The 17,907-nt window shown below is 53.7% G+C and overlaps 1 protein-coding gene across 2 annotated transcripts in view; it reads right to left on the bottom strand.

Moving 5' to 3' along the window:
- ANO9 (anoctamin 9) overlaps window positions 1–17,518 on the bottom strand; it is a 44,568-nt gene extending 27,050 nt beyond the window's left edge. Inside the window, exons 1-2 of one of the 2 annotated variants that reach the window (XM_029059070.2) lie at window positions 17,399–17,518; window positions 2,732–2,794 (exon numbers count right to left, since the gene is read on the bottom strand). In XM_029059070.2, coding sequence (XP_028914903.1) covers window positions 2,732–2,794; window positions 17,399–17,404 — 69 coding nt within the window. In that variant the 5' untranslated portion in view covers window positions 17,405–17,518. Of the gene's footprint in view, window positions 1–2,731; window positions 2,795–7,684; window positions 7,717–17,398 lie in introns of those variants that run through there. The other variant, XM_029059071.1, reaches the window with a different exon arrangement.
- Window positions 17,519–17,907: the final 389 nt, after the last annotated feature.

Raw genomic sequence — 17,907 nt, 5'->3', positions numbered from 1 at the left:
TTATTAAGCACTTACTATGTGCAGAGCACTGTTCTAAGCACTGGGGAGGATACAAGGCGATCTGGTTGTCCCATGTGGAGCTCACGGTCTTAATCCCCATTTTACAGATGAGGCAGCTGAAGCACAGAGAAGTGAAGTGACTTGCCCAAAGTCACACAGCGGACAAGAGGCGGAGCCGCGATTTGAACCCATGACCTCTGACTCCCAAGCCCACTTTCTCCACTGAGCCCCGCTGCTTCTATTGACTCTACTTGTTTTATTTGTTGCCGTCTCCCCCCCTTCTAGACTGTGAGCCCGTCGTTGGGTAGGGATTGCCTCTATCTGTTGCCCAACTGGCCTTTCCAAGCGCCCGGTACGTTGCCCTGCACCCAGTAAGCGCGCAATAGATTGAATGCATGAATGAATGACTCTCCCGCGCGCTTAGTCCAGTCTCTGCACACAGTGAGCGCTCAATGAATACCGTCGATGGACCGATGTAGGTTGTCCTAGTGAAGGTTGGTCTGGGCCGCCCCCCACCTCCTCCACCTCCCGACCCCGGGGTCCTCTTCTCCAGCCCCCCGCCCCACGGCCCTTGTGCATATATCTATAATTCTATTTATCTATATCGATGCCTGTTTACTTGTTTTGACGTCTGTCTCCCCCACCCCCAATCATTCATTCATTCATTCAATAGTATTTATCGAGCGCTTACTATGTGCAGAGCACCGTACTAAGCCCTTGGAATGGACAAATCGGTAACAGATAGAGACAGTCCCTGTCCTTTGACGGGCTTACAGTCTAATCAGAGAATCGGCATGGCTCAGTGGAAAGAGCACGGGCTTTGGAGTCAGCGGTCACGGGTTCGAATGCCGGCTCTGCCACTTGTCAGCCGGGTGACTGTGGGCGAGTCACTTCACTTCTCGGTGCCTCGGTTCCCTCATCTGTAAAATGGGGATTAAGACCGTGAGCCCCACGTGGGACGACCTGATTCCCCTGTGTCTACCCCAGCGCTTAGAACGGTGCTCGGCACATAGTAAGCGCTTAACAGATACCAACATCATCATTATTATTATTATTATTGTAATCACCCCTGCCACTTGGTCTTGGCCCCATCCCCCGTTACTTGGTCCCGGACCCACCCCCGTCCCCTCAGTCCCACCTCCTGGTACCTCAGCCCCACCCACTTTGCATCAGCCCCTAATAATCATGGTATTTATTAAGCGCTTACTATATGCCAAGCACTGTTCTAAGCACTGGGATAGATACAAGGTGATCAGGTTGTCCCACGTGGGGCTCCCGGTCTTCATCCCCATTTTCCAGATGAGGTATTTATTGTTACTGTTCTCGTCCGTCCGTCTCCCCCGATTAGACCGTAAGCCCGTCAAAGGGCAGGGACCGTCTCGATCTGTTACCGATCTGTCCATTCCAAGCGCTCGGTACAGCGCTCCGCACATAGTAAGCGCTCGATAAATGCTACTGAATGAATGAATGAGGCCCAGAGAAGTGAAGCGACTTCCCCAAGGTGACACGGCTGACAAGTGGCGGAGCCGGGATTAGAACCCACGTCTTCGGACGCCCAGGCCCGGGCTCTTTCCACTAAGCCACGCTGCTCTAGACCGCAAGCCCCGTTTGTGGGCAGGGATTGTCTCTCTTTATTGCTGAATTGGACTTTCCGAGCGCTTAGTACAGTGCTCTGCGCACAGTAAGCGCTCAATAAATACGATCGAATGAATGAGCGGGAGCTGAATAGCTAGGGGTAGGGGGTGAGGGGAAGCAGTGAGGCTTAGTGGCTAGAGCACGGGCCTGGGAGACAGAAGGACAGCGTGGCTCAGTGGCAAGAGCCCGGGCGGGGGAGTCAGAGGTCGTGGGTTCTAATCCCGGCTCCGCCCCTTGTCAGCTGTGTGACCTTGGGCAAGTCACTTCACTTCTCTGGGCCTCAGTTCCCGCATCTGGAAAAGGAGGATGAAGACTGGGAGCCCCACGAGGGACAACCTGATCACCCTGTATCTACCCCGGCGCTTACAACAGTGCTCGGCACACAATAATAATAATAACGTTGGTATTTGTTAAGCGCTTACTACGTGCAGAGCACTGTTCTGCTTGTTAAGCACATAGTAAGTGCTTAACAAATACCATTATTATCATTAATATTCCTAGCACCGCTACATGTCTGCTGTGTGATCCTGGGCAAATCACTTACCTTGGACCTCAACTACTTCATCTGTAAAATGGAATTTAAGCGTCTGAGCCCCTTGTGGGCCAGGGACAGGGCCAACCTGATTAACTTGTATCTACCCCGGTGCTCAGAACGGTGTCTGGCACATAGTGTGGCTCAGTGGAAAGAGGCCGGGCTTGGGAGTCAGAGGTCATGGGTTCGAATCCCAACTCTGCCACTTGTCAGCCGGGTGACTGTGGGCAAGTCACTTCACTTCTCTGGGCCTCAGTTCCCTCATCTGTAAAATGGGGATGAAGACTGGGAGCCTCACGTGGGACAACCCGATGACCCTGAATCTCCCCCAGCGCTTAGAACGGTGCTCTGCACAGAGTAAGCGCTTAACAAATACCAACGTAAGCGCTTATTAGTACCACAATTTCCATTATTATTATCATCGGTCGCTTCCCACCTCGAAAGACGTTCGGACTCTGTCCCCAACGCTGCTGCCAGGGGGCTTCTGGAAGACCCCTCCCACACCGAGGGACGAGGGACGGGGGGCGGAGGGAGGTCAAGGCAGGCGGAAGGAAGGGGACTCACCTGGCTTCCAAGATCCATCAGCTGGAAGCTTTCTCTCTGCGGCAGAAAGATAATTTCGTTGTCCTTGCGGGGAGAGAGACAGAGGGAAGGTCAGAGCTGAGCCAAGACCAGGGGTCGGGGAGCGAGGCGGGCAAGGCTCCCCACTCACCCTCTCAATCAATGATATTTATTGAGCGCTCACTATGTGCAGAGCACTGGACGGAGCGCTTGGGAGAGCACAGTACAACATTCCTCTCCCATCACCAGTTTACAATCCATACTTGAAAAAGACACCCACCACCTTCCAAATGATAATAAACTCATAGTGTCGGGGTGGTATTCGTTAAATGCTGGCTCTGTGCCGGGCACCGTACTAAGCGCTGGGGTGGATACCGGGAAAATCGGGGCGGACGCAGTCCCCGTCCCCGCTGGGGCTCACGGTCTTCATCCCCATTTTACAGATGAGGGCCGTGGAGTCGGAAGGACCTGGGTTCTAATCCCAGCTCCGCCACTTGTCCGCCGTCCGACCCGATCTCTGGATTGGAAGGTCCCTGTGAGCAGAGAAGGTGTCTACCCGCTCCGTTGCATTGTACTCTTCCAAGCGCTTAGTACAGTGCTCTGCACACAGTAGGCACTCGATGCTCCCTGTCTCTTGATCTCGCCTAGCTCGCCGCTGGCCTCTCATCCACGTCCCGCCTCTGGCTTGGAATGCCCTTTCGTTCAATTCATTCATTCGATAGTATTTATCGAGCGCTTACTGTGTGCAAAGCACTGTACTGAGTGCTTGGGAGAGGACAATAGAACAATATATTGTATTATTCTCTCATATTCAACAGACAATGACTCTCCCCCCCGCAGAACCTCACTGAAGACCCATCTTCTCCAAGAGGCCTCGCATTCATCAATTCGTTCTGCAATTGTATTTATTGAGCGCTTATCGTTTGCAGAGAACTGTACTAAGCGCTTGGGAGACTACAATATAATAAACAGACACATTTCCTGCCCACGACGAGCTCCTCAGCCCTCCTTCCCTCTTCTCCCACTCCCTTCTGCATCGCCCTGACTTGCTCCCTTTATTCCCTTCATTGATGTCGAGCGCTTAGGACAGTGGTTGGCACATAGTAAGCGCTTAACAAATGCCATTATCATTATTATTATTATTCATTCCCCCCTCCCCCAGCCCCACACCACTTCTGTCCAGATCTGTCATTTATTTCTTTATATTAAAGTCTGTTTCCCCTTTTAGACTGCAAGCTTGTTGTGGGCAGGGAATGTGTCTGTTCTACTGTCGCGTTGTCCTCTCCCAAGCGTTTAGTCCAGTGCTCTGCTCACAGTAAGCGCTCGCTAAATAGGATTAATTGTTTGGCTGACTAAATACCACTGATCGATCGATTAGCCCTTATCTACCCCACCACGCGGCACGTAGTAAGCGCTTGACATAGCTGGGGCGGGAGGCGGGCAGTGTGGCTTCTAATTGGTATATTTCCTATCCCCTTCCGGACAGCACAATCGCCAGCACTCAGCACAGTGCCTGGCACATAGTGAGTGCTTAACAAATACCACGATTGTCATTATTATTGGCCGGGACTGCTATCCGGTCGGTCCCACCTTCACGACATGGCTAAAATCCGCCCCTTCCTCTCCATCCAAACGGCTCCCGCGTTCATAGAGTCCCTCCTCCTCTCCCGCCCGGATGACCGCATCGGCCTCCTCGCTGACCTCCCGGCCTCCCGCCTCTCCCCACTCCAGTCCGGACTTCCCTCCGCCGCCCGGCTCATCTGTCTACGGAAACGTTCGGGACGCGTCACCCTCCTCCTCGAAAAATCTCCAGCGGTTTCCCATCCACCTCCGTATCGAGCAAAACCTCCTCCCTCTCGGCTTCGAAGCCCCCCATCCCCCGGCCTCCTCCTCCCTCCCCTCCCTTCTGTCCTTCTCCATCCGAGGCCGCACGCTCCGCTCCTCCGCCGCCGCTCACCTCCTCCCCGGGCCTCCGGCTCGCCTGTCTCACCCGCGGCCCCCGGCCCACATCCCGCCTCTGGCCCGGAGCGTCCTCCCTCCTCAAATCCCGCAGACGATGACTCTCCCCCGCTTCCTGAAGGCCCCCTCCCCCAAGAGGCCTTCCCAGACTAATCCCCGCTTTTCCTCATCTCCCACTCCCTCCTGCATTGCTCTTCCCGTCCCCCCCGCCTCAGCCCCATAGCCCTTGTGGATAAATCTGTCATTTTACTTATTTGTATTGATGTTTTTCTCCCCCGACCAGACTGGGAGCTCTCTGTGGGCAGGGAATGTCACTGTCTATTGTGACATTCTACTTTCAAAAGCGCCTGGTACAGGGCTTAATAGATTCGATTGAACGACTGAATGGTTCCAGTCCTACGGGTAGAGCGGAAGGGTGACTCTGTGAGATTCGGTCACGACGTCCTTGGAATGGCAACGCCGATAATCTCGTTTCCCTCTTCCTCCGGCTCCTCCGCCTCCTCCTCCTCCCTGTCGTCAACGGAACTGACAAAACACCTACTGGAATCTTGCACTACGGGACTAAACTCTTGGGAAAGGAAATAACGAGAATGATTGTGGAATTCGTGAAACGCTTGCTAACGCGGTGCCCGGGACTGTACCGTCTCTCTTTGTTGCCGAACTGTGCCTTCCAGGCGCTCGGTCCAGTGCTCCGCACACGGTAAGCGCTCAATAAATACGACCGAATGAACGGATAATCGGGTTGCACGCCGGGCCTGTCCCACATAGGGCCCACGGTCTTCACCTCCAGATGATAATAAAAGTGGCATTTGTTAAGCTTACTATGTGCCATGCACTGCACTAAGCGCTGGGGTAGATCCCGGCCCTGCCGCTTGTCAGCTGCGTGACTGTGGGCAAGTCACTTAACTTCTCTGTGCCTCAGTTCCCTCATCTGTAAAATGGGGATGAAGACTGTGAGCCTCACGCGGGACCGCCTGACTCCCCTGTAATAATAATATTGTTGGTATTTGTTAAGTGCTTACTATGTGCAGAGCATCGTTCTAAGCGCTGGGGGAGATACAAGGTAATCAGGTAGTCCCACGTGAGGTTCACAGTTAATCCCCATTATACAGATGAGGTAACTGAGGCATGAGGTAACTGAGGCGCAGAGAAGTGAAGTGACTTGCCCACAGTCACACAGCTGATGAGGGACAGATCCGGAATTCGAACCCATGACCTCTGACTCCCAAGCCCAGGTTCTAATCCCGGCTCCGCCACCCGTCAGCTGTGTGACTTTGGGCAAGCCGCTGACTTCTCTGGGCCTCAGTTCCTCCTCCTCCGTCAAATGGGGATGAAGACTGTGAGCCCCACGTGGGACGACCTGATGACCTTGGGTCTACCCCAGCGCTTCGAATAGAGCGTGGCACATAGTAAGCGCTTAACAAATACCACCGACATCATCGCTGTTCTATCACAGCACTGCCAAGCGCTGGGGCAGATACCAGGTCATCGGAGCCGGGATTAGAACCCACGTCCTCTGCCTCCCGAGGCCGGGCTCTTTCCACTGGAGCTACGCCGCTTCTCGAGACGGAAGCTCGTCCGTGCGTTCGCTCGATGGTCTTTACCGGGCGCTTCCTCGCCACTGGGCCCCGCCTGGCAGGGGAAGGAGGAATCCTGGACCGGAAGGAGCAGCTGCCCGATACTCTGTGGGTGGCAGATTTTGGTCTCCGGGGCCGGGAGCCAGCTTCATCCCTCCCAGCTTCCCCCACGCCCCACCATCAGCTGAAAAATAAAAAGGCTTATCTCCGTACCCATCATCTCCCCATTTCAGAGATAAGGGGACCCAAGTACCCACACAGTGCCAGGAAGAACCACACCCTTCCCCCAAAGAGCAGCAGCCTGGCCTAGTGGGTGGAGCGCGGGCCTGGGAGTCGGAAGGACCTGGGTTCTAATTCCGGCTCGACCACATCCATTCACTCGATCGTATTCATTGAGCGCTTCCTGGGTGCAGAGCACTGGGCTAAGCGCTTGGAGAGTACCATTCGGCAACTGACAGAGACAATCCTTACCCAACAGTGGGCTCACAGTCTGCTGGGTGACCTTAGGCCAGTCACTTTGCTTCTCTGAGCTGCCGTTCCCTCATCTGGAAAATGGGGATGAATAATAATAATAATAATGTTGGTATCTGTTAAGCGCTTACTATGTGCAGAGCACTGTTCTAAGCGCCGGGGGAGATACAGGGTAATCGGGTTGTCCCACGTGAGGCTCACAGTTAATCCCCGTTTTCCAGATGAGGTGACCGAGGCCCAGAGAAGTGAAGTGACTTGGCCTAGGTCACACAGCGGAGAAGCACCGGAGCCAGAATTAGAACCCAGATCCCCTGACTCCCAGGCCCAGGCTCTCTCCATCAGGCCGCATTCACTCACTCATTCATTCAGTCGTATTTACTGAGCGCTTACTGTGCGCAGAGCACTGGACTGAGCGCTGGGAAAGTACAATCTGGCAACAGATAGGGACCATCCCTACACGACAACGGGCTCGCAGTCTAGAAGGGGGGGAGACAGACGACAAAACAGAACAAGTAGACAGACATCAATCGCACCAATATGAATAAATAGAATTATAGATCTACGCACATCCTTAATAAAATAAATAGAATAATAAATTCGCACATATATACACAAGTGCCGTGGGGCGGGGCGGGGGGTAGAGCAGAGGGAGGGAGTCAGAGTGATGGGGAGGGGAGGAGGAGCAGAGCTTCCCGGAGGAGGTGAGCTCTCAGTAGGGCTTTACAGTAGGCCGCACTGCTTCTCATTATATAAGCGACTCTCCCACGGTCGTCCGGTAGACGAGTGGCGGAGCCAGGATTAGAACTCAGATCCTCTGACTCCCAGGCCCGGCCTCTCTCTCTTTTTGGCAAGTTGAAGAGGGCTTCACGTCCCCCAGGCCCCCCCCCCCCGCCCCTGCCGCCGCCCCGCAAAGCCCGACGGCGGGGACCGGGCCCCGAATCTATCTCACCGGGCCCGGAGGCCGAGGCGACACCACGCTGAACTTCGGATGAACCGGAAACTGATCCCCAAAACCAAAACCGAAAGGAGCCTCGTCTGCTGTCTCCCGCCAGCCTCACCCCCCACCGGGAAAGAACCGAGTTCAAATCTCCCGTTGATGGCCAGAGCCTTCCGGGTTTACGGCTTGACCTCGAGACTGGAAGCTCGTTGTGGGGCAGGGAATGCCGTGGGGCTGGGGAGAGGTGGGGGGGGGCGTCGATAAAGGGAGCAGGTCGGGGTAGGCGTTTAACCGATACCACAATTAATCGTTATTATCAGGATTATTAATCAGCTCTTCGCTCAATCCTTCACCCGCCTTTAGTCCATCGAGGATATTTACAGAGCGGTTACCGTGCACCGAGCACCGAACTGAGCGACTGGGAGGGTCCGATTCAGCTCATCGTGGACAGGGAATGGGTCCGTCGACTGCTATATTGTCCTCTCCCAAGTGCTTAGTACAGTGCTCTGCACACAGTCAGCGCTCAATGGAGTCAGGGGTCATGAGTTCGAATCCCGGCTCGGCCACTTGTCAGCTGTGTGACCGTGGGCAAGTCACTTAACTTCTCTGGGGCTCAGTTACCGCATCTGTAAAATGGGGATGAAGACTGTGAGCCCCACGTGGGACGACCTGATTCCCCCGTGTCTACCCCAGCGCTTAGAACAGTGCTCTGCACATAGTAAGCGCTTAACAAATACCAACGTTATTATTATCATCATTACAATTGAATGTACGAGTAAGAGTCGGCAGACACATTCCCTGCCTTCAAGGAGCTGACAGTCTAGCGGGGGAGACGGATGTGTCCGAGCTGATGACCTTGTGCCTACCCCAGCGTTTAGAACAGTGCTTGGCACATAGTACGCACTTAACGAATACCATCATCACGATAAATACAATAATAATAATATTGGTATTTGTTAAGCGCTTACTATGTGCAGAGCACCGTTCTAAGCGCTGGGGGAGATACAGGGTCATCGGGTTGTCCCACGGGAGGCTCACGGTCTTCATCCCCATTTGCCAGATGAGGTCACTGAGGCCCAGAGAAGTGAAGTGACTTGCCCACAGTCACACAGCTGAGAAGTGGAAGAGCTGGGATTCGAACCCATGACCTCTGACTCCCAAGCCCGGGCTCTTTCCACTGAGCCACGCTGCTTAATCAAAGAATGAGGAAGCGGCAGAATATAAGGATAAGGACATAAGGTCTGGGGAGCGGGGTGAATATCAACGTGCTTAGACCCAAGTGCAGCGCTGAGCAGAGGGGAGGGGGAATAGGGAGGGGATTTCTTTTTTATGGTATTTGTTAAGCACTGACTATGTGCCAGACACTTTACTCAGCATTGTAAACAGGTTGGACACAGTCCCTGTCCCACAGGGGGCTCACGGTCTTAGTCCCCCTTTTCCAGATGAGAAAACTGAGGCCCAGAGAATAATAATAATGGTATTTTTGAAGTGCTTACTATGTGCCAGGCACTGTACTGAGTGCTGGGGTAGTTAAGAGAAGCAGCGTGGCTTAGTGGAAAGAGCCCGGGCTTGGGAGTCAGAGGTCGGGGGATCTAATCCCGGCTCCGCCGCTTGTCAGCTGTGTGACCTTGGGCAAGTCACTTCACTTCAATCATGAAGATTGTGAGCCCCACGCGGGACGACCTGATGACCCTGTATTTACCCCAGCGCTTAGAACAGTGCTTGGCACCTAGTAAGCGCTTAACAAATACCAACAATATTATTATTATTGAAAAGCGGCGGGGCTCAGTGGAAAGAGCCCGGGCTCGGGAGTCAGAGGACGTAGGTTCTAATCCCCGATCGGTGATTTGTCTGTTGTGTGACCACGGGCAAGTCAATTCACTTCTCTGGGCCCAAGTTCCCTCATCTGGAAAATGGGGATGAAGACTGGGAGCCCCACGGGGGACAACCCGATTACCTCGTATCTACCTCAGCGCTTAAACTAGTGCTCGGCACATAGTAAGTGCTCAACAAATACCATAATTATCATTATTATTACAAGAGCAAATCGGGTAGGACACAGTCCTTGCCCCACATGGGGCTCACGGTCTCAATTCCCATTTTCCAGATGAGGTAACTGAGGCCCAATGAAGTGACTTGTCCAAGGGCACCCAGCAGACGTGTGGCGGAGGCGGGATTAGAACCTAGACCCGGGCTCTAGCCACTAGGCAGCACTGCTGCTCTGGAAATGAGGACGTTGGGGCTGGGCTGGGCGTGGGTCCTCATCCCCGGGGGGGGGGGGGGGTCATGCGTCACCCCCTTTCTCCAGGATTGCAAAATGATCTCAGGGTACGCGAAGCATCCCCCACCCCCATCCATCTAGACTAAGCACAGTGTGGGCAGGGAATGTGAGTGTTCATTGTTGTGTTGTTCTTTCCCCAGCAATTAGTAACGATAACAATAATTATGGCATCTGTTAATCGCTTAACTCTGTGCCAGCCACCGTACTGAACGCTGGGACGCTCGGCACACAGTAAGAAGCAGCGTGGCCCAGTGGAAAGAGCACGGGCTTTGGAGCCAGAGGTCATGGGTTCGAATCCCGGCTCGGCCACTTGTCAGCTGGGTGACTTTGGGCGAGTCACTTAACTTCTCTGTGCCTCAGTTCCCTCAACTGTAAAATGGGGATTAAGACCGTGAGCCCCACGTGGGACAACCTGATTCCCCTGTGTCTACCCCGGCGCTTAGAACAGTGCTCGGCACATAGTAAGCGCTTAACGAATACCAACATTATTATTATTAAACACTCAATAGATACGATTGAATAAATTTAGGGACACCCCAGATCTCACAGGATCGCCTTGGGACTGGTGGTCCGAGACGCTACTAAGTTTCAGAATCGTCCATCAATCAATCGGTCAATGGTATTTATTGAGCGCTTACTGTGTGCAGAGCATCATACTTAGCGCTTGGGGGAGGACAATATAAAAATTATATCGGTAATTTATTTATCTATTTATTTGATTCATTTATTTAAGTATATTCATGCCTGTCTCCCTCTCTAGGCTGTGAGCTTGTCGTGGGCGGGGAATGTGTCTGTTTGTTGTTATATTGTACTCTCTCAAGTACTGAGTACAGTGGCTATGCACATAGTAAGCACTCAATAAATACGACCGAATGAACCAAGAATAGAACAGATACATTCCCTGCCCACAACGAGCTTACAGTCTAGAGGTCAGTCACGCAGTCTATCACATTTATTGAGCGCTTACTGAGTGCAGAGCACTCTACTAAGCATTCATTCATTCATTCATCCAAGCACCCAGGAGAGGGAGGAAATCAAAACATCAGGCTGACCTTGTCCACTTCAAGCTTGTCCTTTCTTGCCTTAACTCTGCCCGGCAAAACTATTCCTCTTCCCTTATTGACAGCCACGCCCATCACCCTCGTCGGTCGTTCCGGACTTTAACTCCCTCCTGAGGCCCCCCCCCCCGTCCCTCCCCTTCCCCCATCCCTCACCCCCAGCCATCTGGCCACCGACTTCATTAGGAAAATTAACACCATCCAATCTGAGCTCCCCCAGATCGCCCCTTCACCCCCCTCCACTCGGCCCCCTTTCCAATTTCCCCATCCTTCCCAGCAGTATCTTTAGAGATCTTCTCCCTCCTCGCAAGTGCCATCCCCTCCACTTGTGTTCTGACCCCATTCCCTCTCACCTTACAAAAACTCCCACCCCTTCCATCCTTCCCTCCTAACTACCATCTTCAACCACTCACTCTCCAGTGGCTTCTTCCGCACAGCCTTCGAACATGTCTACGTCTCCCCATCCTAAAAAAACCCTTCCCCCTAGCCGCCTCCAGTTATCGACCCACGTCCCTCCTACCTTTCCTCTCCAAACTCTTTGAGCGAATCGTCTACACTCGCTGCCTCGAATTCCTCTCCTCCAGCTCTCTCCCAGACCCCCTCCAAACTGGCTTCCATTCCCCTCCAAACTGACTTCCGTCTCCTCCGCTCCACTGAAACTGCCCTCTCAAAGGTCACCAATGACCTCCTTCTTGCCAAATCCAACGGCTCCTATTCCATCTTCATCCTCCTCGACCTCTCAGCTGCCTTTGACACTGTGGACCATCCCCTTCCCCTCGACACGTTATCCAACCTCGGCTTCATGGATTCCGTCCTCTCCCGGTTCTCCTCTTATCTCTCTGGCGGTTCATTCTCGGTCTCCTTCGGGGGCTCCTCCTCCCCCTCCCATCCTCTGCCGGGGTTCCTCAAGGGTCAGTTCTCGGCCCTCCTCTGTTCTCCATCTACACTCACTCCCCCGGGGAACTCATTAGCTCCCGGGCTTCAACTATCATCTCTCTGCGGATGACACCCAAATCTGTATTTCCTCCCCTGTTCTCCCTCCAAGCTCGCATCTCCTCCCGCCTCCAGGACGTCTCCACCTGGATGTCTGCACACCACCTGAAACTCAACGTGTCCAAGACGGAGCTCCTTATCTTCCCTCCCAAACCCTGTCCTCTCCCTGATCTTCCGGTCCCCGTGGACGGCGCTACCATCCTTCCCGTCTCACAGGCCTGCAACCTTGGTGTCATCCTTGATTCCGCTCTTGCATTCACCCACACATCCAATCTGTCACCAAATCCTGCCGGTCTCACCTTCGCAACACCGCTAAGATCCGCCCTTCCCTCTCCAACCGAACCGCTACCACGTCAGTACAGTCACTCATCCCATCCCGAGTGGATAACTGTATCAGCCTCCTTTCTGACCTCCCAACCTCCTGCCTCTCCCCACTTCAGTCTATACTTCACTCCGCTGCCTGGATTCTCTTTCTACAGAAACGCTCTGGGCATGTCACCCCGCTCCTCAAAAATCTCCAGCGGTTGCCCATCCACCTCCGTATCGAGCCAAACCTCCTCCCTCTCGGCTTCGAAGCCCCCCATCCCCCGGCCCCCTCCTCCCTCCCCTCCCTTCTCTCCTTCTCCATCCGAGGCCGCACGCTCCGCTCCTCTAGAACTAACCTTCCCATCGGGCCTCCGTGTCGCCTGTCTCGCCGCCGTCCCCTGGCCCACATCCTTCCTCTGTCCTGGAACGTCCTCCCTCCTCACATCCGCCAGTGACTCGCTCCCCCGCCTTCAAAGCCCTACTGAAAGCTCACCTCCTCCAAGAGGCCTTCCCAGACTAAACCTCCTTTTCCTCAGCTCCCCCTCCCTTCCGCATCACCTTGACTTGCTCCCTTTGCTCTTCGCCCCCCTGCCCCACATCACTTATGTATTTATATACATATTGATATTTATTCTGACACCCGTTAACTTGTTTCTATTTATTTATATTGATGCCTGTTTACTTGTTTTGATGTCTGTCTCCCCCCTTCTAGACTGTGAGCCCGTTGTGGGTACCGATTGCCTCTCTTTATTGCCGAACTGTAGTTTCCAAGTGCTAAGTACGGTGCTTTGCATGCAGTCAATGCTCAATAAATACGACTGAATGAATTAATCAATGACTCAATATAACAGATACATTCCCTGCCCACGACAAGCTTCCAGTCTAGAGCCCAGTCAGTCGGTCAACGGTATTTATTGAGCGCTTACTGTGTGCAGAACACTGGACTGAGATTATCTTGTACCTATCCCAGCGCTTAGTACGGTGCCTGGCACTAAGCAAATTCTACAAAGCACTTAGTTCCATTTCCCCCTCAAGACTGGAAGCTCATTACAGGCAGGGGACGTGTCTGCTAATCCCGCTGTACTGGACTCTTCCGAGCGCTTAGTATTGTGCTCTGCACATAGTAAGCACTCAATAAATATCATCGATCAATTGCTTGATTGATTAGGTCAACAGCTCCGATTTAGGGAGGGAGGGGGAACTCTCCGGAGCACAGCAGTGAAATGAGGGGAGCCAAGTCCACCCCCTTCTACGCCGCGGGGGACCCCCAGGTCAAGCCAGTGATGTGACCGTGTGCTGAGCCACTTCAAGCACCGGAGAGAAGCAACCCAACTCCTGCCCCTAGAATAATTACTTTTCTTCTTATTAATAATAATAGTAACGATATTAACTGGAGCAGTGGTGCCTAGCGGGTAGAGCCTGGGCTTGGGAGTCAGAGGACCTGGGTTCTCACCCCGGCTCTGCCACTGGTCGGCTGTGTGACCTTGGACAAGTCACTTATATAGCGAGAAGCAGCGTGGTCTAATGGGGAGAGCCCAGGCCTGGGGGTCAGAAGGACCTGGGTTCTCACCCCGGCTCCGCCACTTATCTTCTGCGTGACTTTGGGCGAGCCACTTCGTTTCTCTGGCCCTCAGTTCCCTCATCTGTAAAATGGAGATTAAGACTGTGAGGCCCATGCAGGACGTGGACTATGCTCAATCTGATTAGGTCGGATCTACCCCGGTGCTTAGTACAGTTCCTGGCACACAGTACGCGTTTAACAAATACCATTAAAGAAACCTAACGATAACTGGCATTTGCCAAGCACTGTACTAAGCGCTACGATGGATATAAGAGAAGCAGATCGGACACAGTCCCCGTCTTACGTGGGGCTTTCGGTCTAAGTAGGAAAACAGGGATTGACCCCCATTTTACAGATGAAGAAACTGAGGCCCGGACAAGTGAAGAAACTTGCCCAAAGGCACACAGCAGATTGTGTCCAACCCAATTCGCTTGTATCCACCCCAGCGCTTAGTACGGTGCCTGGCACATAGTACACGCTTAACAAATACCACGATTATTATTAGTAAGTGTTGGAGCCGGGGAGTAATAATAATAATAATGTTGGTATTTGTTAAGCGCTTACTATGTGCCAAGCACTGTTCTAAGCACTGGGATAGATACAAGGTAATCGGGTCATCCCACGTAGGGCTCACAGTCTTCATTCCCAATTTTTTTTTTACAGATGAGGTGACTGAGGCACAGAGAAGTTAAGTGACTTGCCCCAGGTCACACAGCCGACAAGCGGCGGAGCCGGGATTCGAACCCATGGCCTCTGACTCCCGAGCCAGGGCTCTTTCCACTCAGCCACGCTGCTTCTGCTTAGGAGTGGCCTTATCCAAGACAATAAATCCTGAGAAAAGATGGGAAAGGGAAGATCCAGATTGGCTGATTCCTAGATCCTGGCAGGCTTCTTTGGGGATGGGAAGATCTGATCTCCCCCCAGAAGGCAATCAATCAATCTCTGGTATTCACTGAGCGCTCACTGTGTGCAGATCACTCGACTAAGAACTGGGGAGAGTCCAGTACAACAGAGTTGGTAGACACGTTCTCTGCCCACCAGGAAACTACGGTCTAAAGGAGGAGACAGACATTAAACAGACAGGGAATGTGTCTGTTTATTGTTGTACGGTCCTCTCCGAAGCGTGTAGTACAGTGCTCTGCACACAGTAAGCGCTCAATAAATACGACTGAATGATTACTAGAAACATATATTTCTAGAAATAAACAAGTTCCGGATCTGGACCTAGGTGGAAATGGAGGAGGGGGCCTCTAAGGAGAGATGTAGGCGTCTTGAGTCAGTCAGTCGTATTTATTGGGCACCTACCGTGTGCAGAGCACTGTACTGAGCACATGGGAGAGTACAATAAACCAATCAACAGACACATTCCCTGCCCACAATAAGCTTACAACTTTGAGGACAAGGATAAAGCCTAATAATTCAAGCAATCAATTGTATTTATTGAGCACTTACTATGTGCAGAGCACTGTACTAAGCACTTGGAAGAGTACAATCCAACATTTCCTGCCCACAGAGAACTTACAGTCTAGTGGAGGAGACAGACTCCCCCTACTCTGCTCTTTCAATTCTACTTTACTCTCCCAGCGAGCCAAACAGTGGTATTTATTGAGCACTTATCGTGCGCAGAGCACTGTGTGGGGTGTTTGGGAGCCTACTTATAGAGATTGTAGATGCAATTCCTGCCCTCAAGGAATTTCAAGTCCACCGTGTGCGGAGCACTGTGTCGAGCACTTGGGGGAGTCCAGTAGAGTGCACTGACACAATCCCTGCCCTCAAAGAGAAGCAGCGTGGCCCAGTGGATATTTGTTAAGCACTTACTATGTGCCAGCCAGCGTACTAAGTACTGGTTTGATACAAACTAATCAGATCGGACACGGTCCACGTCCCACTGAGGGATCGCAGTCTTATCTCCGTTTTACAGATGAGGGAACCGAGGCCCAGAGAAGCGAAGCGATTTGCCCAAGGTCACCCAGCCGACAAGTGGCAGGGCCGGGATTAGAACCCAGGACCTCCTGACTCCAGGGCCGGTGCTCTTTCCATTAGGCCACGCTGTCTCCTCAGCCACAGGTGAGGAGGAATAATTCCGAGTGGTGGGAATTCTCCCCTGAGCTTTCCCTGTGAGATTAAGAAAACATCTCTGCCATCCCCACCTGCTTTCTGGGTGGGGCGCCTACTTGGGAGCAGGAAACCCGTCACCCTACTCGTATTTGTTGAGCTCTTTCTGTGTGCAGAGGACCGTACTAAGCGCTTGGGGGAGAGAACAACAAAACAGTACAACAAAGTGGGTTGACACGCTCCCTGCCCACAACGAGCTTGCAGTCTAGAGCTTATGTAAGTTTACAGACTCCTCTCCCAAGCGTTTAGTCCAGTGTTCCGCACACTGTATTCAATAGATCGCACTGATCGATCGATCGATGGATCACTGAAGCCGTCCCTTCCCAGAAGCCTGTGGACCGGTGGACGAGCGTCCCCCTCCCAAAGGCCTCTCGTAGATCACCGGATCGCCGGGGGTTGCCAATCAATCGCTCAATCGACGGTATTTACCGAGCACCCGCTACGTGCAGAGCACGGTTCTCGGGGCTCGGGAGAGGCCCGAGGGTTTGGGGAAGCAGCGTGACGTAGCGGATAGGGCCCGATCCTGGGAGTCGGGAGGTCGTGGGTTCTAATCCCGACTCCGCCACTTGTCTGCCGTGTGGCTTTGGGCAAGCCACTTCCTTTCTCCGTTCCTCCGTTCCCTCGTCTGTCAGATGGGGATTGAGACCGTGAGCCCCTTATGGGACAGGGACTGTGCCCGACCCCATTTGCTCACTTCCACCCCAGCGCTTGGTACAGTGCTGGAACATAGTAAGTGCTCAGCAAATACCTCAATTCTTATTATTAGGACACTAAAGCGGAGTCAGCGGGCATGTTCCCTGCCCACAGTGAGCTGACGGTCTAGAGGAGGCTCCGAAGAGGCCGGAGTGTCCTCGGCAGGAGCCTGACCTACCCCTACTCGAGTTCCCTCCCCCGCCCTTCTCGATAGTATTTATCGAGCGCTTACTATGTGCAGAGCACTGTACTAAGCGCTTGGAATGAACCAGTCGGCAACAGATAGAGACGGTCCCTGCCCTTTGACGGGCTTACTACGGTCTAATCCTCCACCCCCGCCCATGCCCCATCATCTCTTGCCCCTGGGCCCGTTTAAAACGATCATGACAAGAATAATGGCATTCGTTAAGCGCTCGCTATGTGCCGGGCACTCTACCGAGCGAGGGGGTGGAGACGAGCGAATCACGTCGGCCACAGTCCCCGGCCCACCTGGGACTCCCGCTCTCGATCCCCATTTTCCAGATGAGGTGACTGAGGGTCAGGGAAGCGAAGTGCCTCGGCTCAGGTCACCCGGCGGAGGAGTGGCGGGGGCGGGATTAGAACCCGGGACCTTCTGACGGCCAGGCCCGGGCTCTAGCCACGAAGCCCGGCTGCCTCGTTGGGCCTGGGGGCGTGGGATGGGGGGGGGGTGGGGGTGGGCCGGGGGCCGGGGCCCTCACCTGCATGACGGGGGGAGGGAGGACGGGGCAGAGATGCGCCCCCCGAGCCCCGTCTCTGTGCCGGAGCCGGAGCTGGAAGGCCGGGGCTGCCGGGACCCGTGCGCCTCCGCTTCCGTGTGAACAGACGGCCCGCACCTGCACCCGGCTCCGGCCCTCCCAACCCTCCCAACCTGTCCACCCTGCCCGGCCCGGCCCGGCCCTGCCCTGCCCTGCCCTCACCTCACCTGCTCCTCCTCCATCTCCTCCTCCTTCTCCCCTTCCCTCCTCCTCCCCTCCTTCTTCCTTTCTTTTCCCTCTTCCCCTCCCTTCCTTCTTTTCTTTGCCCTCCTCCCCTCCCCTCCTTCTTCCTTTCCTTTCCCTCCTCCCCTCCTTCTTTCTTTCTTTTCCCTCTTCCCCTCCCTTCCTTCTTTTCTTTGCCCTCCTCCCCTCCCCTCTTTCTTCCTTTCTTTTCCCCCTCTTCTCCCTTCCTTCTTCCTTCTTTTCCCCTTCCCCTCCCCTTCTTCTTTTCC

The sequence above is a fragment of the Ornithorhynchus anatinus genome, chromosome 3 (assembly GCF_004115215.2).
Source record: "Ornithorhynchus anatinus isolate Pmale09 chromosome 3, mOrnAna1.pri.v4, whole genome shotgun sequence".
NCBI lineage: Eukaryota > Metazoa > Chordata > Mammalia > Monotremata > Ornithorhynchidae > Ornithorhynchus > Ornithorhynchus anatinus.
The sequence above is the reverse complement of the archived record's forward strand: the minus strand, read 5'-3'. Positions and strand labels throughout refer to the sequence as shown.